The sequence below is a fragment of the Syzygium oleosum genome, unplaced genomic scaffold, assembly GCF_021117445.2.
Source record: "Syzygium oleosum isolate NSW1041296 unplaced genomic scaffold, Sole_v2.1 Sole_v2.07, whole genome shotgun sequence".
Classification (NCBI taxonomy): domain Eukaryota; kingdom Viridiplantae; phylum Streptophyta; class Magnoliopsida; order Myrtales; family Myrtaceae; genus Syzygium; species Syzygium oleosum.
This window is the reverse complement of record NW_026607491.1, coordinates 3,997,252-4,024,327: the sequence shown is the minus strand read 5'-3', so window position 1 is coordinate 4,024,327 and position 27,076 is coordinate 3,997,252. Positions and strand designations below refer to the sequence as shown.

Genomic DNA, 27,076 nt, shown 5'->3' with positions numbered 1-27,076 from the left:
ACAAAAAATAGAAAAATAGGGAAACATAATGGTTATTATTCGCGCCTCTATAGTCCTCCGATAGTCAAAGTGAGTACGGCTATTGGAGCCTAATCTCCGTCGAATCCCATTCGCGGGTCTTTTCTCTTAGCTATAGTTGTCCGACTCCGTTCGACCTCCATGGTCGGCGGTGTCTCCTCCAGATCCACGCCAACAGCTTACCATCAACTTTGCCGGAGCCATCATCCACAATAGTTAAGCTCTTCATGGTAGTCCAAATCTCAATTGCATCCGTGGACATCCAGATTTCCAGAGCTGCGTCCATGGTTTGTTCACAATCGAGCTCTGTTTCTCTTCCATGGCCATCTAGATCTCGATGAGATCAACAGTCATCGAGCCTCACCCTTTCTTGTATGCACCAAAAAATGTCCAATCTTTTGTTATTATCAACATGTGATAGACTTAATGGATGAGAGCAAAATTTAATCATTTATAAGTAGAATAGTCAACAACTTGAGGAATCAACAACTTGATGAATCGTTTACTTGAAAGAATTGACAAGTAATGGAGTCGACAATCTCGGATGCAAGTAATCGTCAAGATCATGGAGTCGATAAAATCATCAAGGTAACCATTGGTATAATCATCTAGTAATGCAGTCGATGTAACCGTCGAGTAGTGGAGTCTTAGTAAATGTCGAATAGTGAAGTCGTAGTAATCATTTATAAACTCTGTTTGTCACCTCCAATTGTAATATGTATTTGTAACATTTTGTAACGTCGATTGTAAACTTTAAATAGCCACATCGTACTCTTTATAAGCCCCCATGCACAAAACTAACAAAACTTGTTATCTTTCAATTCCCGTATCGTAGTTATAAATTTCAGATATTTCACCGTCGATTAAATTTCAAAGTGTATCTTAGCTATAGTTTTTATATCTTCATCGTCGATTAAATTCCAACGTTGAATCTTCATCTTATTGTTCTTAGTCATTGATTAAATATTGGCAATGTTTTGTATACTTTGACGTCGATTAAATTCCGTTGAAGTATATATATTGGTTTCCTTGCATTCCTGTGATATTTCATAATCCGAAATCATCACAGAACCTATCTTTTCTCATAAAAAAAATCAAAGAACGACTTTTGGTGAAATGAATTTCCTTGTCGAATTCAATTTGAGCGAAATATCTTTTTGGCATGCCCAGTAATATCAGTTTTGATTTATCCCACGGATTAACAATGCCGAGAACAAGGAATCACCTAGGGCCCGATCATGCTGCAAGTAACAACCCTGGTGAAAGGGTCACCCAATCCTAGACCTCAACCGCTCCTGCAGTGATAGAGATAAGCCACGGTAAGAATGCTGACATCAATCCCACGACACCTCTACGGAAGAACAAGCAAGGGAGTTAGCACCAAACCCCACTTTGGTGGCTACGATGAAGAGGCTATTCAAGGAACAACAAAATGAGACGGCATATCACATGATGAGACATCCCTGCAATGCGATCAAGCCGATGGTCATTAACGTGGTCAACAATGTCATCTTAGGGCTCGGGACATCCAATCAGTTTATACCGATCCAATCGAACACTTTGACTTCTGGGTATGTTCCTCCAACTCTCAATCAATTGAACGGTGAAAATAATTTAGGGCAAGTGATCCCACCACCGGTGACGATCTTACAAAAGCTGTCAATGGAAATGACCAAGTTAATCCAATCTAAATTAATCCTGTTGACAATAATATGGCAAATGAAAGTATTCCACGGAATGGACCTCCTGTTGGGCCAATTCCAAATGGGGATAATGTGAGGCCTTATGGTGCAATCTTACCTCCAAAATGCAGGAAATTTACCATATGGGTCAAATGTGCCAATTAATCCCAATGTCGACAATTCGATTCAAGATTAACCTTTGAATCCTGGTCCTAGAGGGCATGAAGGTCAGGCTTATCGACCTTTCTATCTTGAACCTAGGGGCTAACAAGGTCAGGCTTATCGACTGATCTAGCCTGAACCTAGAGGGAAAGAAGGTTAGGTCTATCAATTTTCAGATATTTAGCAAATAATATATATGATTGCACAACGAATAGATGTCGATAGAGGAATTGTTAGACTAGTATATAGATAGCCACATCCCGATTGGGTTAATAACATACCATACCCAAGGATTCAAGAATCCTGACTTCGCCGTATTTACCGGCGAAGATGATCAATCGACTGTTGAACACATTGGGCAATGGGGATGCAAAAATAAATGAATTTCTAAGGTATAGGTTGTTCCCTCTGTTTTTATCAAAAACTGCATTTAGTTGGTATATGAATTTATCTCCTAATTCAATCCATACTTGAGGCTGAGATGGGAAGATAATTCCATTATCAATTTTATAGAACATGAATTTGACTAGAATTTATCAATACAATAATGAGTCGGTCAATTAGTTTGTTGCTCGATTTAAGATGGCTAGAAATGAATGCATTACTTCACTCTCAGAGAAAGAATTCACAATTTGGCTGTCAGTGGATTAAAATTCAATCTCAAAGAAAAATTTGAAGGCCAAAATCTTTGCCAATTTATTTCGATTCGCAACAAGAGTGCAACTACTGAAGGATAAAGATAGAGAGGGCCACAAGAAGACTTTACAGAAAACGTGCCTTTCATGAAATTTATGAGTCAGATGATGAATTTGGCCCAATATAAAATTCGGCAGAGAAAAATCAAATTTGCCGATAATAAGAGGGCACATGATGATTCTTGATTATTTAATTTAAATGAATCGAATGATCAATGAATCATTCAATTCTTTTAAAATGGGTATTTGTTTAGATCGAGAAATGACCAACTTTTGGTTATTATCGATATGTAATAGACTTAGTCGATGAAAGTAGAGTTTGGTCATTTATGTACAAAATAGTCGACAACTTGAGAAATTGACAACTTAAAGGAATTGACAAATAGTGAAATCGACAATCCTAGATGCACTCGTCAAAGAAGTAACCATCAACGAAGTAGAAGGAAGTAACCGTCGAAGTCGTGAAGTCGATGAAACCGTTAAGCTAACCCTTGATATAACTATCTAGTAATGGAATCAATGTAACTATCGAGTAGTGGAGTCTTAGTGATCCTCAAATAGTGGAGTCGTAGTAAATGTTTGTTAACTTTGCTTGTAAACTTTGTTTGTAAACTCCATTTGCAACTGTCGATCATAGATTTTAAGTTGCCACATCGTACTCTTTGTAGCCTTCCCAGTCGCACAAAACAAACAAAAGTTGTCAATTCATGTACCGTAACCGTAGTTTTTAGATATTTCTTCGTTAATTAAATTTTGGTGTGCATCTTAGCTGTAGTTTTCAGATCTTTCTCGTCAATTAGATTCTGACATTATATCTTTTATCTCACTTTACTTTTTCGTCGGTTAAATTTCGGCAAGGTTTTGTGTATTTTTTACGTCGATTAAATTCCGTTGAAGTATATATATTGTTTTCCTTGTATTCCTATGATATTTCCAATCCGGTCTAGCGAAGCATCTCTAGACCGGGAGGAGACACGTTGTGGGTGAAGATTGTCCCGTTGATAACGTTAAGGAGCTCGCATCGTGAAATCAAGATCTGTCCATGGCATTGTGTTCAACTGTGGAGCTTGATGACCTACTGTAACAGAGAGACTCTTGGAGTTTGCTAAATCGCTGTAACAGAGGTACGCAAAAGGGGAAGAGGAAGAAGGAGGAGGAGGAGGCCCGAAAAGAAAATTTGAAAAAGGGAAAAATCGAAAATCCGAACCGTTTTTTTCAACTCGGTCATTATGCAGTTTGGGTCTCGGTTCGGGTCGCAAGGGACATTTATTTTTTGTGTTCGATTTGGGTCGGGTGTGGAGACCCGATCTGTACCGAACCGTTAGACACCTTTAGCTACATTAGCATGATGTAGAGAGTGATATGTGGACTTCAGGCATGAGATGTTATGAAGGAGAAAGGGGTATGCAGATTGCAGATAATGGTAAATGCTGCATATTGAGAGCTGTTTCTTGAAGAGATGTTATAAAAAATTTAGTAACCACCTCCAAGAATATAGATATAGAAGCAATTTTTAAAAATGGAGTCGTAAAAAAGTATATCTTATGTAAAGTTATTTTTAAGAAAAATTATTTTTCAAATAATTAATTTTTCGCGAAACAAATGCACCATAAGAATTAATATGAACAAAGATTGGAATTTTTAATACTACATGTCCCAAATTCTCGGAAAAAAAAAAAGAGTTCAAAATCTTTCTTTCAGAAACATGTCCAAAAGATGTTTAAAGCCATTAACATAAAGAGGGAAAAAAAAAATCTTGCAGATGTTATGATCCTGCTGAGTTCTGGTTGACTGTACATATCAAATATAGAAAAATCTACATAGACAATAAATAAATTGCTATTGCACATATAGAATTAACCGACACTTAAAAGAAATCATACCGGCATTATCATGTCCAACCTCCTGTAATACTCACTTTTATACCAATTCATTTAATTAATTAATAAGAACGAAAAGGCTCTAGAAAAATTGGGAATTTTCAATTAAAATTATGCACACATCCACTCATGTCCGTATTTCTATTTTTAGAATCGAACTGTCTACTCATTGTACTCAATACCTGTTCAACGTTTTGAACAAAAAATTAAAAAAAAAAAGACAACTTGTCCACGTGAATTAACCACGTGCGGTCTTTGCAATATAAATTTGGATTAAATCAAGTTAAACATGATTGGGCGCTTCGAATTAAAATCTAATCACGCGGATTAGAGGGTACGTCAACCGAATTCCAACGACACCGCTTTACGCTAATCTAACGAAGTCTCATCAAACACCCAAAGAGAGATAATAATAAAATAAAAAAAAAGATTTCTTTGAACGGTAGGTGTTCTCTTTCTCTTTCTCTCTCTCTCTCTCTCGCTCCGGAAAGCACGAAAGCGACAGCCTTTGCAGGAGGGGCGGAGGTCGACCCGTTCCGCCGCATACCCCGGTCGTCGAGGGCGGCGCCGCCCGTCGGAGGTGGAGGTGGAGGTGGAGCAGCAGCAGCAGCAGCCCCCGAGCCGGAGAAGATGGAGGGCGCCGGCAGCTGGGACGTCCTCGAATGGACGAAGATCGAGGTCGGTTCTTCTCTTTCTTTCCGCTGTTGCTGTGATCTTCCCGGTTGATGCGGTGGTGCGTGCTTGGGGATTGAATCTCGGTTTCTTTTTTTGGCAGCCAATTTCGAGGTCCGTCTCGCTTGTGCAGTGCGATTTCCTGCTCGAGGCCGAGAAGGTCGTTGTGGAGGTAGGTCAATTTGTGTTTTCCGTGATCAAGAACTTGATGATCGTAGGGGATTTTTTTTGGGCATGATTTTTGCGTCGAACGGGGCTCTGGTTCCGGGCTAGAATTTGCTGGGTGACTTGTGGGTGCGCCCTGCCTAGATCGATAATAATCGTAAAGATGCTTTACCTGATTTGCACGCTGGTTGAATTCGTAAAGACAGGATTTTGGGCAAAGCTCGTTTGATCTGAATGAGGCTCCGCTTACATATGTAGTTGCTGAGGTCTGTATTTGATCTCCTACGTGATCGCGGATTATTTGGGTAGGGGTGTTTTTCTATCGATCGCCACATTTTGGGCTGGTAATCTTATGATGTGGTCGGAGGGAGTCGGATGGTTCCATTTCTCTGCCGAACTAATTAGAAGGACCATAGGCTACTTTCTGTTTGGTTTACTATCATTATTTACATTGATCCTTGAGATGTAGAATGGTTTCGTCCTGCTGTGACTGGCTATCCCCATTTGAATAGTATATGGGATGTGGGAATCAGCACTTCTGCATTGTCGCATTTGAAATTCACGTAAATTTTCATGTTCGGTGATCTCTTCTTTATGTGGGCCACCTCCATTGAAGTGCAGAGAAGATTAGCTGGTCACATTTGCTGCTAAAGGAGTTTGTAACCATAATATTATTATCTGGACAAATTTTTTTTTCGTTGGGGGACCTGATCCAGTGCCGAAATAAAAGAGAATCTTTGTGGCTTTGAAAAGCTGATTTCCGAGAAACTTTTGAGGTTTTTCACTGCCTATGTTGAGTACCTTCTTGCCATCATATGGTCAATGAACATCTCATTTGAAATAGGCTAAGATTTCTACTACGGACCTTTAATGGTGTGGGTGTTCCAGATGTTCAGTTCCACTGATGCTTAGTAGCAAAGGAGGATGAAACAGTACAGTGCTACCTCGGAGAAAGAGTTACGGATATTACTATTACTCTGAAAATGATGGATTGCAAGCATTTCTTTGGATAGAAGAAGATTATGTAACCACTCACTCGAAATCTCACTTGTTAGATTATTGTGTGCTGGGAGTTAGTCTAAGGGCTTGGGCTAGCGAATAGAGTGATGGGGTTGAATTTTGGAGTCTCTTTGTAGGTTAATTGACTATATGCTGAGTTGTGGTTGATATTAGGTTTTAAAAATCAATTGACCATGGTGGCCGCCTAAAGTTGGATTGCTTTTAATTTATTTTTTTCTTTCGTTTTCATTTGATTTTATTGTTTCTTTTCTATTTTTTGTTGTTGTTCTTTTGGGGGATGGTTGGCCGGGTGGTATAGTACTTCCACAGGGACCATCTATGGAATAGCTTGGCCGCATTTTTAGTAGTAAAAGAAGAAATAACTGCATAGTGCTGGAACTTAGATATGATGACGATTGGATGGCTTCTTTGCTGTCACTCCTTTTACTTAGTAGATATCAGGGCATCTGGATTGAAGATAATGCTTCAAAAATCAATCAACGTTCAGTTTTTTGTACTCTTGTTCTTCCTTCACCTATTCCTAGATAGTGTTTGTGGGTTAATTGGGAAATTAAATGCCCTTTTCTTCCATGTCAAGCCATTACGGGCAGTGCCATTTCTGTTCTTTTCATATCTTTCGTTTAGATTGAGATCCTTTATATTGAGAAGAAGGCATTAAGGCAGATAATCTATCTTTTAAAGAATCACGTACCAGAGACAGAGCTAAGAATTCTTGAAAGAGTTACATTAATAAGGGTGTTAGGTGTATGTTGAAAGAGAAAATACTTGAAGAATCTATTTCTCATATTCACAATAGTTACAACAAGTCTCTATTTATACACAACAGAACTAGTAAGAGATAAGTCCTATTTAAAAACCTATTTAATAGGTAGTTGGTAGGATGACAGCTAACACTAATTAATAGCTAATTAATAGCTATGACAGCTAAATAACACATTCCAACATGTTAATTAATAGCTATGACAGCTAAATAACAAATTCCAACACTCCCCCTCAAGGGCATGAAGATATCTTCCATAGACAACTTGCTCACTAGATGGTCAAATTGTCTTCGGGCACCTTGGTCGAATGTCGTGACTGCTCATCACTTGAAATATACTGCATACAAATTAGCCCTCTATCAAGTTTTCTTTGATGAAGTGTTTATCAACTTCCACATGCTTTGTTCGTTCATGTAACACAGATTATGAGCAATAGCAATTGCGCCTTATTATCGCAATACACTTTCGTTGGTGTGGAGCTCAAAATTTGTAGTTCATCCAAGATGCCTTTAATCCACATAACTTCATGAACACCATGTGCTCACGACCGAAACTCGCTTCTACTTGCCACCACACTCGCTTTTTACTCTTCCAAGTGACTAAATTTCCACCAACAAACGTGCAATAGCCGAAGTAGATCTCCTATCCATACCGCCTTCCCAATGCATCGGTGAACACCTCAATTTCCGGATGTCCATGTTTCTCAAACATTAGCCCCTTACCAGGACTTCCCTTTAGGTAGCGTAGAATTCCGTATCTTCTTCAAAATGCCTTGGCCCTGGTGAGTGCATGAACCGACTTACCATACTTACTAAAACGCTATGTCGGTCGAGTGTGAGATAAGTAAATAAGTCAATCCGACAAGCCTTTGATACCTTTCTCGCCTATCACTTCTTCAAATTTAGTGGTTCAAGTTTCGATTTGGCTCCACGGGTGTATCCGCCGCTTTACATCCTAACAAACCCTCTTTGAGCAAATCAAGTGTGTATTTCCGTTGGTTTACGAATATGCCTTTCTTGGATCTTGCAAATTCTATTCCAAGGAAATATTTCAAAACACCCAAATCCTTAACTTCAAACTCCTCACCAGACTTCTTTCGCAAGCTTTCCAACTCAATTTTGTCATCACACAATCGAGATTATATCATCAACATAGACAATTAGAATGGCACGCTTACCTTCCTTTGAGTGTTTATAGAATAGAGTGTGATCCCCTTGACTTTGGTGATGGCGAACCTTTAATCACTTTCCCGAACCGTTCAAACCACGCTCTTGGAGATTGTTTAAGTCCATACAATGACTTTTCAATCTGCAGACTTTGCCTTCATTTTCGCAAAACCCGGTGGCAAACTCATAAACACTTCCTCCTCCAATTCACCATTCAAGAACGCATTCTTCACATCTAATTGGTATAAGGACCAATCAAAAACAAGAACAAAGATAGTAAAATCCGAAGAATTTATCTTGGCAACCTGGGGCAAAAGTCTCTTGATAGTCTACTCCATAAGTCCGAGTGAACCCCTTTGCCACTAGCCTGGCTTTATACCGCTCAACACTCCCATCGGGTTTACATTTTATAGTAAATACCCATTTACAACCAACAATCTTTTTTCTTCCTGTATCAACCAATTCCATGTGCCATTCTTTGTAAGAGCCTCGCATTTCATCCTCTACGCCATTTTCCACTTTGGATCCTTCAAAGCGTCATGGATATTTCTAGGAATGGATATGTGAGACAAGTTTGACACAAACGCTTTATGATGATGAGACAATTTTTGGTACGACACATATTTTGATATAGGATGCTGAGTACATGATCTAACCCCTTTTCTAAGAGCTATAGGCATATCAAGATTAGAGGTATTAATATCGAATTTGAGATGGAATGGAGGGAAAAAAGTACTAATAGGATCACCCGATGACAAAGGCAAGGAATCATCTCTCGGGTTGCGACATATGAGGCTCCAAGACAAAGTTCGATCGCAACCTTTGAAGAGTTTTTCTTCTAGTATAAACCCGAAGCTCTAGCTTGTTGATCATATTTTGAACTTTTTCTCCCCCTGTCTCTCCCCCCTTTTGACACATCAAGGTCCGGCAAAGGTTTTTCCGAAGACTCGACAAAGGAGTGGGAAGAACAGGAGAGTTTTTAGACAAAGGAGTGGGAAGAACAGAGAGTTTGATTGCCACAAAATCTCTTCACTAACCTCAAGCATTCTCCCCCGAAGAGATGTGTTTGGAAAAAACGATTGCAACTCTAAGAATGTGACATCCATAGTGACATGAGTTTTGCCGCATGTGGATTGTAACACTTGTAACCTCTTTGGTTAGGTGCATATCCTATAAACGCACACTTTTCAGCCAGGATCCAATTTAGTTCGACACCGACTTGGGAGGCGGACAAATGCAGGTCAACCAAACACCCTAGAGGAATATCGGAAAAATACGGGCGATGGGGATACACTTTTTGAAGCAATCTAAGGAGTAATGTAATTTAATACCCGAGTAGGCAGCCTATTAATTAGATAAGATGCTGTTAACACAGCTTCCCCATAAATATTTAGGCACAAACATTGAAAACCTAAGGGCACGAGATACTTCAAGGAGATGGGGATTTTGCGTTCAAAATGCCATTCTGTTGGGGTGTAATTCGGCAAGTGGACTGGTGAAAAATGCCTTTTTCTCTCAAAAACTCCCCAAATACTGGTTATAATATTCGACCATTATCCGTACGAAGAATTTTAATAGTAGTGCTTGAATTGAGTCACAACCATTTGATAAAAATTTTGAACAGAGACTCCACTTCCGACTTAGCACTCATCAAGTATGTCCAACATAAACGGGTATGATCATCTATAAAGGTGACAAACCATCGTTTCCCGTTTTGTTGGCACGGTGAAGGACCCCAAACATCACTATGGATTAAATAAAATGGTGATGATGCACGATACATGTTTTGGACTATAATGAGTACGATGACTTTTAGAAAAAACACAATTGTCACAATGTAGCGAAGAAATATCCACACCTTTGAACAAATGAGGAAACAAATATTTCAAGTAGCCAAAGCTAGGATGGCCTAATCTTTGGTGCCAAACCATTATTTTTTCTGGAATGTAGAGGAAGAATTGAAAACAAGAGGAAGAGCTGAAAGTTCCAAACGCCCGAGCTTTTTTATCAAAGAAAAACTCTTCAAAATAGACCCTTGTTGTAGGAACATGGCTCTTCTTGTCTTCTAGTTGCCAATGCCGAACCATCCAATGATCCATCCTTTCCACCGTTTGTTGCCTTGCCCAACATTATTCCCTGTCTACTTTCTTCTCCGAACCTCCTCGAGAAGACCTCTCCAATAGGTGGAAGAGGTTGCTTCCCATTCTGCCACGAACTTCATCAAACTCATCTCGAAGTCCCGCCAGGAAAGCGTAGATACGTTCGGCTTCTACAATTTTCTTGTACCGATTACCATCGTCGCACAATTCCACTCATGGTCATTGAATAAATCTAGCTCGTGCCACAAACGTTTCAAAGAGTGAAAGTATTTTGTAACAATTTCCTCTCCTTGCCGCATCTTCCCGCTTTCAAGGTTAACTCATAGATTTGAGATTGATTTCCCAAATCCGAATACATCTCACACGGCATCCCAAAGTTCCTTAGCAGAGTATCATAGCCGGATAGTTTGCACCAATATCTTCTTCCATTGAGTTGGTCACCATGTCATAATCGTCGAATTCTCCGCATCCCGACAGCCCAAGTGGGTCATTTATCGCTGGTTCCGCATCTCGGTCAGGATAGCCAATCTTTCCCTCCGCCTCGTATATACATTCGGACGATTGAGACCACCGAAGAAAGTTATCTCCATTAAGCTTAATGGAAGTGATTTGAATAGGGTGAGGTTCGGTGGATTTTGGAAGAAGTGATGGGGGATTAGACCGAGTGATTGATGATTCTTCCGACATAGTGATCAAATGATCAAAGAGAGAGACCAAATTTTTTTTTTTTTTTTTTTTGGACGTAAGGGAGAGGCTGGTGGCTCTTCTTAGAGAGAAGTGATGATGCAACGAGACCTCGCTCTCGATACCATGTTGAAAGAGAAAATACCGAAGAATCTATTTCTCATATTCACAATAGTTACAACAAGTCTCTATTTATACACAACAGGAACTAGTAAGAGATAAGTCCTATTTAAAAACCTATTTAATAGGTAGTTGGTAGGATGACAGCTAACACTAATTAATAGCTAATTAATAGCTATGACAGCTAAATAACACATTCCAACATGTTAATTAATAGCTATGACAGCTAAATAACAAATTCCAACAGTGTACCATCAGAATAATGGTTCCTGATTCTTACATCATGATTAATTATATTTATTATTTGTTTTCAGAACATACAGTTCATGTATGGTTACTATCTTACAGGGGTATGGTGTAGTCCTTGTTAACACTGATGAAGCGGGTACTATATTAGTGACAAATTATCGTATTCTCTTTCTGGTAAGTTTGCATCCGCAAAAATCTTCTTTGGAATCTTTTCTCAGATCAAAGTAATCTGGTTTTCCTTTCATTTTGCATTAGGCTTTTACATAGTTATGTCTTTTCTTGTTAAAGAGATCCGCATTAGTATTTGGTGAATAAAATCCTGTATGTCAACTAGCAGAAGCAGAAATAGCTTATAGAAAGTATTCTTTGTGATGTTGATACTAGATAAACATGCCTTGAGATACCTTTTTCTGCATTCCGTTTTCCTACTACATTTCCATACAAAGTTTGGAGCTGTTGCTGCTGACTGCAATTAAAGATATCTGTGTTGAAATCCTAGATGTCACATCTAAGATGTTTGAAGCATGAAGGGACACAAGCTCATCTTGTCTCAAAATTCAAGCAAATAATCCACATATCAAATCTTTATACATCACTTTTACATGTTTCGTGCTTTATTGACATTGCTTTTTTCCCAAGAGTGAAGAAACTAGGAATATCATTCCACTGGGTACTATACCACTGGCCACTATTGAGAAGATCGCCAAGATTGTAAGTTCCTCTTATTTTTGTGCTTCTGGATTTTTCCTGATTGCTTAGGCTGCGTTTACTTCTGCTTTTGTAGAAAGCCTTTGGGGAAATGCAAAGGACTCTAGGTTAAAGGGTTTTTTCAATATGCAAATAGTGTTTGGTAAAACTTAATTAAAAGGTGCATTGGGAATCAACTTGAGTTTAAATGTTGTTTGGAAAAAACTACATTTGATAGAGGACTTTAGCTATATTTTCAAATATAAAATAATTGAAGTTCAGCAACTGGCAGCACGATGTCCAGACCCCGGCGAGCCAGCATGACCCCAAGCCGACCGCAGGTGGCCCTCACCTGAGTTTGCCTGCCGGCGGTTAGATCTGACCTTGCTGCCATCTTGCATGGTGAGGGTAAAACTGGAATTTCAAAAGTTTAGTGAGGCCAAAGTTGGAAGAAAACGAAAGGGTTAATATCACAAAAAACCTCAAACCGGTACACATGTGCCATATTTACCCGAAATTAATTTCTGTGTCACAAAACTCCCGAATTGGTACATCGGTTCCACATTTACCCAAATTGATTCACTCGTGCCACATTAACCCCCAGAAAATCCCAAATTTATCACAATTTGGGGGAAATGTGGCACGGGTATGTCACAAAAAATCCCAAACTTGGGGGTTAATGTGGCATGGGTGTATGAGTTTGGGAGTTTCTGTGACTCAAAAATTAGTTTGTAGTAAATGTGGCATGGGTGTACTGGTTTGGGGATTTTCGTGGTATTAGCCAAAAAAAATGCATTATTATTCCAGAAATGCTCAGAGCCGAAAGCTGGGTAGGACTTGCATTGAGAAAAAGGCCTTCGGAAATGCAATGCAATGCATCTCCCAAAAATGTTTACCAAACAGTTTTTCTTTTTGCCAAACGCACCCTCTGTATGGTTTGGGAGGACTCCTTTTCAACTTTTTGCTTATGCCTTTCCTTTTAGCATTTGAAATTGCACTTTATATAAATTGGAACATTTAAAAAGTTTAGAACATATGACTATTGACGGTGTCAGAATCTTGTTTGCTATTCTGTAAATATAAACTGCTTTTCTTTTGGGGCAAATTTTGAAGGAAAAACAAATATATAACATTTGAAAAGTGTTCCCAAGCTCAACCTGTATGGTTGTTTTTTACATGTATTCAGTTGTTTCCTATTGGTGATGCTAATGTTATCTTGAATATCTTCACGCATGAATTACTAACTCATTTATGCTGATTACTTTGACGAATCATAGGCTGTAAAAGGTCAATTGGCGCCACGTCAGCCTGAAAAAAGCCCTTCTCAACGGCTGCTTCAAGTCATAGGTATCATTCAGTAACGGTAGATTTCTTCTAGCGATTCAGAGGATACTGGGCAGGGGTGTTCACTTCTCTGATTGAAAGAAAAAAGCAATGTGTAGATATTTATATTCATGAAACAGTGCTAGTTGGGCTCTTTTATACCAAATGCTTTCACCTTTCGCTGTGTTCATTATCTTCCGTGGGAAGTATGTGGCATTTCCAAATACCTCTATAGTCTAGCTGTATTCTCATTTTAGTGATGGACTGGTATATTAACCTGAATGATATGCAAAAAACCTAAGTTGAAATGTAATTTAAACAGACAACTTTCAAATGACCAAATTAGTATAAATTGAGTGCAAATATGAATAAACAAATAATGTCTTGGCAAAAAAAAAATCTTCCAGTTAATGTGATTCATGACCATTCGATGTCCATTTAACTAAATGCGATCAATTTGTTACAACGGTGGAACTCAGAGATGAATTGTCTATCCATTTTTGTTGAGCAACCTGATAAAAATATGTTACCACAGACCCAAATTCGTTCATTTGATATCTCGATCAAGTCATGCCACTATGTGTTCTTGGAATTTATCGCTTGTACACATAGGATGAAAGCGAACATGAAGTGCATAAACTATATTTCATTTTGAATGAATGTTGTTATCATTAATATCGGTTTGTTATTGAGTATAAGTCCAAGTTCATTAACTCTGTCAAAGTCCATTCCTGTATCCAGGATCACTATAATGCCTTGACAAGATATAGTGATCTCTAACAAGGATGTAGAAATTCGTTCCCATATGTGAATCAACTATGGTGGTTTCTTCCAGCATATTTACCATTCGTTGAACCTATTTCAGAGTTTAAAAGCATTGATCATCATTATAAATGATCCAAAAATATGAATTAATTAGAGTTCTGAAGAAAGAAAAACTGGTCAAACTGAAAACTATATTGTGTTAGACGTACTGACAGTTAGGCAGAAGATTGAAAGACACAGATCATTATTGACTTATGAGAAAGGAGATAAAAGATAGCCTTTGAGTGTGACCAAAAGCAAGGCCATAATTTGGTGCAAATGAAGCAGTGAAAACTCTTAGCAAGTCGAGAACTGCATAGTATTGACCAGTTGTAATAAAATATGTGTATGTTTTGGGAATCACATGAAGAAGTGGAAAAAGGGGAAAAAGAAAGACCAACTTCGACTTGAGTTATGCCACTCTTGAGGACAGTTCTTAAAGGCCTACTCTCCGTTTGCTTGCTGAAAGTGGGATAATCCACCAATTGCTTCTGACAAGGGACACCTCTCATAAATTTAACCACTACTTAGTTTTTTGGAAGAGAGGTAGTGCCCAGACCCCTCTCAGCCATTTTGTTGGACGAGTGTATGATTAGCTTGTTGATTAACCTTCGCCTTCTTGCTTGATCAAATGATTGGTCAATAGTCCAGTTTTATTCTTTGGAGGTTTGATTCTTTTTTAGTTATTCTTTTTCTAACTTTTTCCTTTTTAATGTGATTCACTTCAGATGGATAGCATTGTTTATTTTATTGCTTTGTTGATTCTTTTTATCATTGGGTCCCTCTTTTTCTGATAGACAGAGTTTTCCCCATGAAAAACCCTGTTTATTTAGCTTTATTGGTATTCAATTTGCTTTGTGTAGGTTTGTTTTTACGCTGGTGTGAACTGCTGCCTTTTCACATGATTATGATTGCATTGGCTTGTTCTAGAAGTGCTGATTGGCTGATGTACTCTTTTGTTGCATAAAATTGAACATCCTACTTTCACAGCTTCATTAATATTTCTTCCGGTATTTTCCTGCTTTCTCAGGTAAAGATATGAGAATCATTGTCTTTGGCTTTCGCCCTCGGACTAAGCAGGTTAGAATCTTCTGTCTGCACTGTCAGTGTACTTTTATTTTGTATCTGAAGAGAGCTTGAAACAAATGACTGACATATATCCCATCCTTTATTAATTTGTGGATTCTCTACTCGTCTTAAGTTTCAGAGTCTTGCGATGGTTTTGTCTTGTTACGGAAGGAGTCACAAACTTTCTTTCTGAATGGGTTTGCCATCTCCTTGATGCCACTGCATGAGAATCATGATGCTAACCACTGGTGTTGTGTTAATTAGTCACAAACTTTCTTTCTAGATGGGGAGATTCTGGTAAAAGCATGGTGTGATCTTTACTGTGTGGCTTGAAAGAATTATACACTTCCTTCAATTGAATACAGTAGCTTCAAAAGCAAGTGGAGCTTATTGAGGATGCTTTTCTCTATCAAGAAAGATAGATTCATATTGAGCACTTACGATCATTTCATTGTCTTTTGTGCTGGGATCTCTCATTATTTTCTCTACCTTTCCAAATCTTCTTTTTGTTCATACTTTTCCCTGTTAGATGCTCGTTGTAGCTTTTCGTTGTGTTTCAATTTTCAGAATCAAGATGGACTTCACTTCTCCCTTTGGTGTTCATCAACCTGCTAATGAGAGTAAATAGTTAGGATGCATGAATACAAATGTGTAGCTTGATTTCTCATATGAGTAATTACCTTCGTTATTGAAAGAGGGACTGTTTTAGTACATCAGGAAAATACAAGGACAAAAATGAAAAGAACAGACGAACAAAACCAAGCAAAGCTAGTGCTAAGTGAGCCTAGATATGAATCCCATAAATGCTGTAAACTAACAAAGACTGAAGAGTATGAAGAGTGGAACCGCTGTAATGCATGCATAAGAAAAGACAAATGTCTAACTCTAATGTTCGTGCTACTTCTGTACTGTTCTGGGGATTAAGTAAACCTTAATAAGAGCGATTTCTCTTTTAATAGGTGACAATCTTGTAAACGTTGGTTCTCACTTGTAGAATTGAACTCATGAGAAAGCAGCTGTTTAAATTTTTTAGCATGGAATTCGGTGATTCATGATTTAAGAGTATGTCGACGAGTAGTTTCACTAGCAATGTCATTGTGCCTGTCATTGTATTGTTTGATCATCTGATGGAGATTTAGAAAGTAATTTCTTTAGAGAAGATAGATGCTTTTTTTGTTTAGCATTCACATATACGTCAACCATTGTCAGAGTAAATGAGCTTATGGAAAAATCTAATGTGGCTGAATATCCAAATTCTCCAGAGACGTGCAATATTTGATGCACTGCTGGGATGTACCAAGCCAGCTGGACAATGGGAACCTTATGCTATTATCTCAGGACCATCCAAGTTCAGAAACACTAATCCCAAGTTGCGTTTGTTGAATGAGTATTTTCGGCTTATTGGAAGAAGATCTCACCGTGCTTCAATGAGTATAGTAGAAGATTGTTCATTCACGGTGGCTAATGAGTTGTGGAGAATAAGTAGTGTGAATGCAAACTATACACTGTGCCAGACTTACCCATTTGCCCTAATTGTTCCAAAATGCATTAGGTGCGGTTGAAAATTATATTTTAAATTTTTAGATTCTCTATATAATTGATTGATGTTATAAGAAGAAAGACTTAAGTTTCCATGGTTGCTCTTTTAGTGACGAAGAAATTCTTCAGGCTTCAAATTTTCGAGCGAGGGGTCGATTGCCTGTAGTCACCTGGTGTCATCCAGGTATATGCTGTGCATCCTATCTGTGGACACTTTTTTGTGATTGTCTGATTTGACCCACTATACTTTTGATGTACAGGGACGGGGGCAGTACTTGCACGTTCTTCCCAGCCCTTGGTTGGTCTCATGATGAATATGAGGAGGTAATGTTAATTTCTCACACTGGTAGCTTCCACAGGGATATGCATTTGAAGACCCCATTCGCATGAATAGATACATGTGCAACAGCACCCTGGGGCTGAACCTTTTTTCTTTTCTTCTTTTTTTGATTTTTGGTGTAAATCATGTGATCGCAACCTCAAATTGGTTGTCCTGTGTTCTTCAAACCATTCTAAACATCTTCCACCTGATATTTTTTGCAGCAACACAGATGAAAAGCTTGTAGCTGCACTTTGCTCAAACCTTTCTGGTTTGAAGGGGATGCGGAGGTAGGCACTCTAATGTTCCTTTGCTCAGATGATGTAAGCATTGCCAGCAACTGCTTAATTGTGTCATAACTATTGTTTTAAATCAGAGTCTGTAATGGCTGTAGCAGCGCTTAACAATAACAGCAGCAAGTTCCGCCCCAGACTGCTGTTGCTTTGATAGTTAAAATCTCTCTGGTAATGGCTGTTATGATATTATGTAGTGACCATTGCAGCTACTGCAGTGGCTGTGGTAGGCAAGTTCTCCTGTTATTGACCTGTATAGGCACTGAAATTTTGGGGGAGAAAAGGGCTGGGTTGTTGGTTGGCAATAACTGATATAGAGTATGAGAAGAAGGCTAAGAGAAAGAGGTAAAGAGGTCTTTGCAGTCGAACATGAAGAAGATCCCGTGGAAACTAAATGTTAGTTGCTAATCAGAATACTATGGGGACCATATCTCCAAAAGGTGTTCCATTGGTCGAGCTTGGCTTGGCCTCAAAGATGACCGACTCCCACCTTCCTTTTCTCGTGAGAGAATGGTTGAAACTAGAGCAAGCACTAATTGCAGGCAGACTTTCTTTAAATAAAAGTAATGGAGGAACTTAGTATTAGGTTATTCTACCTGGGCACCGGGTATGTTTTATGTCCTTACAACTGAGGAGATGATTCTTTGTTGATTGAAGAGCAGGATTCTTTTTTCTTTTCTTTGATGTAAGCTAGAATCTTATAAAAAAGGAAAAATCTATGGTGCCGTAGGAGGTTTTTCCGGACCGGTCCATATAGAATATTGGCCATTGGATTTAAAGCCAAAATTTCTCATCCTTGGATCAATTAAAAAAAGTTTTTACTTACTACCTGTTAAAGTGGTAAGTTACTTACATTGAAGGAATTTTGCTGAAATAGGATTGTAGATGTTACAATTCATGAAGGAAACTTTCGACAACTAAGGATTATTACTTATGGATAGGCTCCATTGACTTGCAAACTTGAAAGGAATGTGCCAATCATTTAGGTAAAATCTACTAAGAATAGGGAAAGAGAAAGTTACAATAATTTTAGGTTGTTTACCATTTCTCAAGAGAAGTTACAAATCATTAAGATCTTCAAGCTTACGAGACTTTAAGGTAATTTTACTATCTCTGAAGGTAGATTACTAATCATCATTAATAGGACTTATAGGTAAATTACGATTGTGGAGGACAATTACTGATTATAAGTTCTGTCTCTTACTTCAATTTAAGGTACATTAGTTGGCCGTGGGTTGATCACTGAGTAATAGGAACTTCATGTTACTAAATCTATGGCTAAATAACTACGTCTAAAGGAAAGATATTAGCTTTAGGTGCAATAGAGATTACGACGACTTCAGGCAAATTACAGTACCCAAGAACAGGAACTGAGCAGAATTACCATATGTTAGAAAAATTACTAAGTGATTTTATCGTCAAGTTACTGAATATAAAGGGAAGTTACTATTAATGATGAAAAATTTTAAACCACCGTGTACTATCAATTTTAACTATGTGAGGAAGATTACATTTTTATGGGATAATTACTGGTGACAACAACATCCTCAGGTTATCAAGTGTAAAATGATCGATCTTGTGAGGATTAGAGATTTTAAATTTTGTGTTAATTTTGATTCTAGGAGAACTTCACAAAGTAATATCTTTCTTAAGTGGTAAATTACTTCTAACTATAATCCTCAAAAAGCGTAATTTACCTTCAAGGTAGTAATATCTGTTAAGACAAAATAATTTACTTTATAGGATAGTAATTTACCTTAGAAGATATTATTCACCTTTGAAGTAGTAATTTCCTTTGTAAGTAGTAAATTGAGTGAGTGCTAATTCTTGATGATTGTAATTATACTTATTCTTAGTTGATTGCTACCAAAATTGAGTCGTAATAACGTACCTTCTTGTAAGTTATATTTGTCTTCGTAAACGAAGTTTGAGCATTGTAAGTTACCTTTAAGTTCGTAGATATGTGTGCATACAAATATTAAGTTTGTAGATATGTGTGACTCACTCTAGCTGGTCAATTTTTGTACACGGGATGGGGTCCTGTTTTTCTCATATGGGACCCTAAAAGCGCCCTATGAAAAAATTGAAAAGCCAGAATTTTGATGAGATAGTGAGTAGCATAAAGTTCTTAGCAATAACAATGGAATGTTATTTTAAGAAGTCAAGATCCACATTTATATAGTGGAAAAGATTAATTTAGTTGGATTATGCAGATAGGCTGTATTTGTAACTAAACATTTAACTAAAGAAAACAAAATACATTTGTTTATATAAAGCATGTGTAAGTTTTTAAATAATACACATTTGTGTTCCCTGCAGCCATTGTGACGTATGCGACACCCTTTTGTGACACCGTGTCACCGCTTCATGCGACTAGTGACTGCATTGTTGGACAAAAGTTAATTATTATGAGCAGTTGCAGCAATTCACTATAGAAATCAAACCGTTTCACCAACTTCACCAGAACTTGACACAGTCCATTAACTTCTTCTGAACATGACATAGTCCATTTCGGAATTTAATCTAGGAGTTAATTTGTTTTTTTCGGTTATTTGAGAATCGTTGGTCAGGTAGTTGGTGCATAAATATTCATGTTTCATCTCTTTAGGATGGTGAATTCTTTTATCATGTTGTGAGTATGAGTTATTAATACTATGAATGTAAGTTGATATTTGCTGATTTTATCCTCACTTTTGGTTAGGAAGCTCTACATTGCTGATGCAAGACCAAGAAAAAATGCTTTGGCTAATGGTGCCATGGGGGGAGGTTCCGAGTCATCTTCCAATTATTTCCAGTCTGAGGTCTCGTAAAGTTTGTCCTTTTTGAAATATGATATCTGTGTTTCTAGTTTGCTAAGCCGATCTTCCTCTCTGCAAATCAGATAGTTTTCTTTGGGATAGACAACATCCATGCAATGAGGGAAAGTCTAGCTCGTCTCAGGGAGTATCTGGATACTCATGGGGCAACCTCATCAGATGGAATATCCTCATTCTTGGTTGGTGTTTTGATCCCTAACGCTTTATAAATAATTGCTAGTTATATAGATTAAGATCTCTCTAACTGTTTCCGTAAACGCTTTACTTGCTTTTGATGGTCTGTTCCCCTCATTAGTTGGTCTCTTGTAGTCATTGTTTACATGGTTGACATTCATGAGTAGTTTCGGTGAATCATAACTACGCAGTTTTTTCTTTAAAAAAATATGTTGAGGAATCTAAAAGGTCTTTCCAAAATTGAAGCTTCTCGATCCAAGAAAGGTATAGAAAATGCAATATGCAGTACCTGTGTGTGGCTGTTGAGAGTTTCTTGCTTGTGGTATTATGTTTATGCATAAATACAGCTCTTACGGCGTTTATCAGTCTTAAGAAACTAAATTATCTTTTCCTGCTTTATAGAGTAAGGAACACAATTTACTTTCTTTAGGAGTTTAGTACAGTCATTGCACGGACTAGTGATTGAAAGTTGGTTCCTTCTCCTAATCATTCTCCAGATTGTTTAAAGGGTTCTCTGTCAGTGACCGTCGTTCCGTTATATTGTATGGTGTTCATTGTTTACTTATGCAAAAATTAAATGAACAGAGACATGGTGGTTGGACTTGGGGTGGGGGCAATCTTAGTAGTATGTCCGCTTCAGTATCTACACTTGGAGATAGTGGTTGGCTAATACACATCCAGAGTGTTTTGGCCGGTTCAGCTTGGATTGCAGCACGCGTTGCTTTAGAGTCAGCTTCAGTACTTGTCCACTGCAGGTATTAGTTGTTCGCTTAACATTTCAATGAGGTGAACAAGAATGTCGTCCTTGTTGCCTGTATTATGATGAGATGCATATATATATGTGTGTGTGTACATATTTACCTACACACATACGCAGATGTTCCTTCAGGATCTTATATGCCTCGTAATGATAATTTTTCTTGCAATAATTGATGTGTGTGTTATCTTTTGTCTTGTTGCTCTTTGTTGTTTATAGCGTTTTCAATTTCCACCTGAGAATTCAATATTAGTTTCTAGCTCTTCGTTCTGTCTGTCTCTGCCTTAATAGATGTCATAGACACATGATTGAATGCCTTTTTTAGTCGTAAAATGTACCCATTGCGATCGTATATATTATTTATATTCATTTTTTGGCAGTGACGGGTGGGATAGAACAACACAGTTGGTTTCACTTGCAAGCTTGTTGCTTGATCCATACTATCGGACTTTTGCTGGGTTCCAGGTAATACTGAGATTGCTTAATCTTAAGCATACCGCTTGAGAATAAGATATTTCCTTCGGGCAAGGGCCAGAAATGTTTCCCCAATAGTATATTGCATCCCTATATCTTAATTGTGGAGCTGACTTCTATCATATGATTTGATCCAATGACCACTTACATACCTTTATTTTTTCAAATATCATTCCCTTACCTCTACGAAGAAACCCCACATTGAAATGACCAAATTACGCCTTATTACAAACTCATAGTAGCATCTTGCTTAGGATTTTAGTGGTTTTGTTTTTAGTTGGTTTTGAGTGTTTTGGGGGGTAAGAATTTAGGATTTGGATGGGCATTTTTGGGAAGAAAATGGCATTTCGTAAGTAGAGACACAAAAAATTGATGTGAAGTTGCAAAGTGGTCTCCAAAAGGTAGGACTCAAATATGTATTTGGTACTTCCAAAAGTAGAGATATGTAACTGGTTATTGGATGAGAGTTGAGCTATAATCTTTTTTGTATTTTCCCTTTCTTTTAAGACTATCATGTGATTTAATCATCAGACACTTTGCTTGTTGCATCCTTTAAGCTTCTGTTCAGTGCTATTCTTCCTTGCATTTGTGGACTTCTCTTGCCAGTTTAGATCATTTGGTTGTAATTTGATTTAGGCACTTGTGGAAAAAGACTGGCTAGCATTTGGCCATCCATTTTCAGATCGTTTTGGACTACCAGCTATATCTGGAGGTGGCAACACAGAATTATCTAGGCAATCTTCGACTGGGAGTTACTCATCATCACCAATGCGCCAGTCATCAGGATCATTCACAACTCAAGCTCCCAGCTCCTCTCATAGTCAGGCCTCAAATAATTGTTCTCCCATATTTTTGCAGGTGGGTACCATGATATAATGGGTATATGGCAGATTCTTCACTGCTTTTGAAATAAATCAAAACTTTTGCCTTTGATGCCTGCTTTTGTTGTTGACAATGCTTTCTCAAGCATCTTATGTTAGGAAAAAGTATCTGCGCGGTGCCTCATGTGTGTTATAGTCCTTCTAATGTGTCCAGTTTATTGAGTTTGATGACGGCTGGATCGATATTTATTGGGGAACCATAACATATCCGTTTCACCACCTGTCCTTAAATCCTGCTACCCATGGTTGTGCTTTTAGGTTTTCTTGATTCAGAAGCTCATGAGAACTAGGGTATTGACATTAATGCTGAGCTACGTAATTATCGAGGTTGAGCTATGTAATTATCGAGGTTTCTCATTTTTCAAGTGGTTTCTTTAAGGTCCATCTGAATATTAAGGATGCAAATCCAGCTCGTTTAAGATTAAGCATAAGCAAGAAATGCTTTTGTGCGTTCCTTTTAAAATATATGTTGTTATCGAAGGTTCAAGAAATAATGAAAAAATAATATGCAAATGTATGTGCCCACATTTATATGTTTTGAAAGTTTTAGGTGTTTAGGAATAAAAAAAGTCAAGTTATGTGCGTCGCAAGATTCAGACCAAGCAAAAAAGTAAAAAGTGATGACCAATCCAAACACATATCAAGTCTTGTACTTATTTGTTTCACTAAATGGAGTGACTTTTTTCTTTTAACACTTCATTTAGATTCTTGTCGCATGGACTATTTACTTTCTTATTTCCTTAAATCTTTAACAATAGTTGAGATTGGGCTTATTATGTAACCAACGACTTTGTATATTATGCAGTGGGTTGACTGCATCTCGCAACTATTGAGGATGTATCCATTTGCTTTTGAGTTTTCCTCGGTACATTTTTTTCATCTATACAAGCCTCTTGTTATTTGTTTTTTCCTGCAACCTGTCTTTTTCTCCTGGTCATAGAGCACCTTTTCTCTATAACGTCCGTTTCACTTATTTTGTATTGGTATTTCAGACATTTCTGGTTGACTTCTTGGACTGTGTGCTTTCTTGTCGCTTTGGCAACTTCTTATGCAACAGGTAAACACTCCACAAAACATTGTTGCATTTGGCTTCATAATATATAATTGAATCACAGCCAGCTTATGTTGAGACTCGATTCTGGTCTAGCTATTGATTGCAAATCTGTGATGAGTTAATGAATTCAATTAAGTAGTTTAAGATATGACGGGTCAACAATTAGATTGAAGTAAAAAAAAAAAATTCAGTTAGGTTGCTTTAAAATATGGAAATTTTCGTGAAAAATGTCCTCTCATGGGATACAAACATCCCATCTCACTTGTTTTTGTTTTAGTGTACCGAAATTCCTAAAAATTGTCATGAAAGTACAATTGGGTTCTAAAACTTCTACAAAGCACAATCAAGTCCTAAAACTTGTCACAAAAGTGCAATTGAGCCTTAAAATTTTCAAAAAGTGCGGTCAAGTTCTAAAACTTGTTGAGTTTATGCAATCAAGTCTTTCCATTAGCTCCGCCCAACTTGACAAACAGAAAATGCTAACAAATTTTAGGACTTAATTGCATCAACTTGACAAGTTGTAGGACTTGATTGCATGTTTTGAAGGTTTTAGGACTCAATTGCACTTTTGTGACAAGTTTTAGGACTTGATTGTACTTTTTAGAAGTTTTAGGACTTAATTGCATTTTCATAATAGGTTTTAGGACTTTTGGTGCACTTATCCCGTTTTTTTTTTTTGTTGTGTTGTAGTAAATATTGCCTGTGAGATTGTCTACAGTAGATTAAGGAGTGCTTACTGTCTTCTACCTTCTAATTCATTATAACTAATTCAGTGAGAAGGAGAGGCAGCAGTGCAGCGTTTCTGAAGCTTGTGGATGTTTGTGGGCTTATTTGACGGATTTACGCATTTCAGAGGGGAAATCTCATGTGCACTATAACCTCTTTTATGATCCATCAAAACATAATGGTCCACTGTTGCCTCCAGCTGCTGCTTTAGCCCCAACACTTTGGCCCCAGTTTCACCTTCGATGGGCTTGCCCCTCTGAAGCCCAAGCAGAGGAACTTGAAGCTCAATGCCGCAACATGGCTATGAAATTCTCTGAGTTGCAGAAGGTAATTTGTTTATCTCGTCTGCTGTCAGCATCTGCTTTTATATCTATAAATGCTTTTTGGTGATTCATTCTCTATGACAAGTTTTCTTCAACGATGGAAAACTTTAATTTGCACTTCATCTGCACAATTTTAGCACATATTTCAATGAAATTGATAAATACCGTTAGAAAGTCCAATCCACACCACTTGTCTATGGGATTTAAACGGACGTTATACTCATGTAGTCTCCCTCGACCAATCAATTTAAGCAAACCAAATTGAGAATGGCACGTGGAATCGACAAATGGTGAGGCTAACACGCGGAATAAATCTGGAATGAAACCTTGCTCTAACGCTATATTAGAATATCCAATCCAAAGCCTAGTTGATTGATGGAAGGAGACTATATGAATACATGCACAATTGAAACCCCATAAACTAGCGATTTGGGAAATTTTATTGCCACTAATAGTTTTTCTTATCAATCGTAGTGCGGCATCTTTGTCATTTTAATCACCTCAAATCATTAAAAGGGTGATTTTCACTCTGCTGCTATGTGGTAGATATACTATTGATAATAATTGTTTAGGGGCAATCAAAGGCCTATTTGTAACACAAAATAAGCATTGGAGGCAATTATGTAACACAACCTAATTCCCTTTTGTATCCATTTTTATACTACTCGGATGATTGAATAATAAAACATCAGTTCTCAGCATTTCTCGGAGAATAATTTGTGTTAGATAGTGTGATCATGTCCTAAAAATCTGATATTTTTCCTCAAGTTTAATTTAATTATGAACAAAAATAAGTAAATAATCAGCGTATTTAGAGTACAATAAATTAAAGATTAGACCGCAGAATGCATGAGTTAAAATGGTACATGCGTATATCGATGGAGACATAATCAGGTGAACTCTCTTATGGTCTCATCATCTGGTAAAACCACATGGGTGCACAACGCAACTTCCCTACCTATGTAGAACTTAGTGTGGACCTCAGTGATCGGTAACCTGTAACATTATGCATGCATAATGAAATCTCAGACACTAAACAGAACAACAATAGAATGAGTAACTATGAATTCTCCCACTAATGAATGTGGATACATCATGGACAGCAAGAAATTATCTTTAGGGTTTTCAGTGACATTTAATTGGACTTAGTTAACTGGATATTCTAAATACGTATGTGGGTTGTACTTCCATGCCCTTCTAGAGATTTACGGAAATCATAGCTTCCAGAATGGCTCAGAATTTTGAGGTTCAATTTCATCGCACCATCAGGTCTTGCAATGGACCGTCAGGTCTTGTGAACTAGAGATTCTTCCTTTGCTACCATACAAGCCTATTGTTTCTGGGGTATCTGGATATTAAAAAATTGTCTGGTTCTTCCCGCCACCGCAATGTCATCTTTATTAGTTACTCTGTACTGTCTCGTTAACAGGCAAAGGAAGTGACAGAAAGAAAAGCTAAAGAAGTGGCGGCTGCAGCAGAATCTTTAACTGCAGATTTACAGAGGGAGAGGCAACTGAATACTTATGCTGTGAACTTGGCCAAGAAAGCAAGCAAAGAAAATGCGGCTATCAAGCGTGCAATTCAGTCGCTGGGATGCAAGGTCCACTTTTCTGGAAATGGCGATTGCACAGTTGACATTGAAGCTAATCCCACAGTGAGCCCGCAAGTGTCTATGTATTCTTATTCAAAAAGAGAGTCGGATGATCCCATCCAACGCGATGAGAAATCCGACCTTTCTGTATCAATCACTGTAGTGGGCGATGAAGATCTTCCCAATAACCCAATCAATCGCGTTTGTGAAAGCTTATGCCCGATGCGCACACGGGATGGGGGCTGTCGGTGGCCGGATGCCGGTTGTGCCCAGCTTGGCAGCCAGTTCGTTGGATTGAGGGCGAACTTTGATGCGTTTGACCGGCTCTCCATCTATGACAGCTACTTTGACTCGGATAAACTATAGATAACGAGCGTAATGATTGGCAGGTGTATTTAATCAACAGGGAACCATTAAGAGAAGCTTCAGTGCCAGGCATTTGATGGAAAAGAGAGATTACTCACTTCTTCTAAGCTTTTATGAAGCCAACCCTAGTTCTTAGCGGATGGGGCATGGTCTGTGGGACTCTCTCTCTACCTACAGCTGAAGAGGACACATTTTGCAGCCTCCTCTACAGTACTTGCGATGCCCGGTTGATTCAGGTAGAGGCTAATGTATTCAACTGAGGTAAGCTATGTTTAATCATAGTTAGTTATATTTGCATCCATTGGATTAACATTAGCTTATGTTTATTTTTTTCCCCTTTTGCTAATAAGGTTAGCGTGTCTCGCTGCAGAATAAAGATTAGACTATGTACAGATCCTAAGGTCTTATTCTTAGGCAATTGATGTAGGCCCTGGAACAAACAATTTTGATAGTTAAGAGCTTAATTTTAAATTTTTTTATCTGGTGGCTTCATCTGCTTCTGCATTAA

The 27,076-nt window shown here is 38.0% G+C and overlaps 1 protein-coding gene across 1 annotated transcript; it reads left to right on the top strand.

Moving 5' to 3' along the window:
* The first annotated feature begins 1,422 nt into the window (after positions 1-1,422).
* LOC115661899 (phosphatidylinositol-3-phosphatase myotubularin-1-like) lies at positions 1,423-27,076 on the top strand. The gene is made up of 20 exons (XM_056313100.1): positions 1,423-1,589; positions 4,821-5,115; positions 5,213-5,281; positions 11,473-11,547; positions 12,013-12,084; positions 13,338-13,407; positions 15,218-15,267; positions 16,518-16,807; positions 16,905-16,978; positions 17,055-17,118; positions 17,338-17,403; positions 20,108-20,207; positions 20,288-20,401; positions 20,982-21,151; positions 21,534-21,618; positions 22,264-22,485; positions 23,314-23,373; positions 23,501-23,565; positions 24,336-24,615; positions 26,041-27,076. The coding sequence occupies exons 1-20, from the start codon at positions 1,423-1,425 to the stop codon at positions 26,566-26,568; spliced, it is 2,916 nt and encodes a 971-aa protein (XP_056169075.1). The 3' UTR covers positions 26,569-27,076.

Bases quoted from the DNA above. Each gene is read 5' to 3' on its own strand.
- LOC115661899 (XM_056313100.1), top strand. From the start codon at position 1,423: ATGAAGAGGCTATTCAAGGAACAACAAAATGAGACGGCATATCACATG. The intron at 15,268-16,517 runs GTTAGAATCTTC...CAAATTCTCCAG, and splicing joins TTCGCCCTCGGACTAAGCAG to AGACGTGCAATATTTGATGC. The intron at 21,152-21,533 runs GTATTAGTTGTT...ATTTTTTGGCAG, and splicing joins TCAGTACTTGTCCACTGCAG to TGACGGGTGGGATAGAACAA.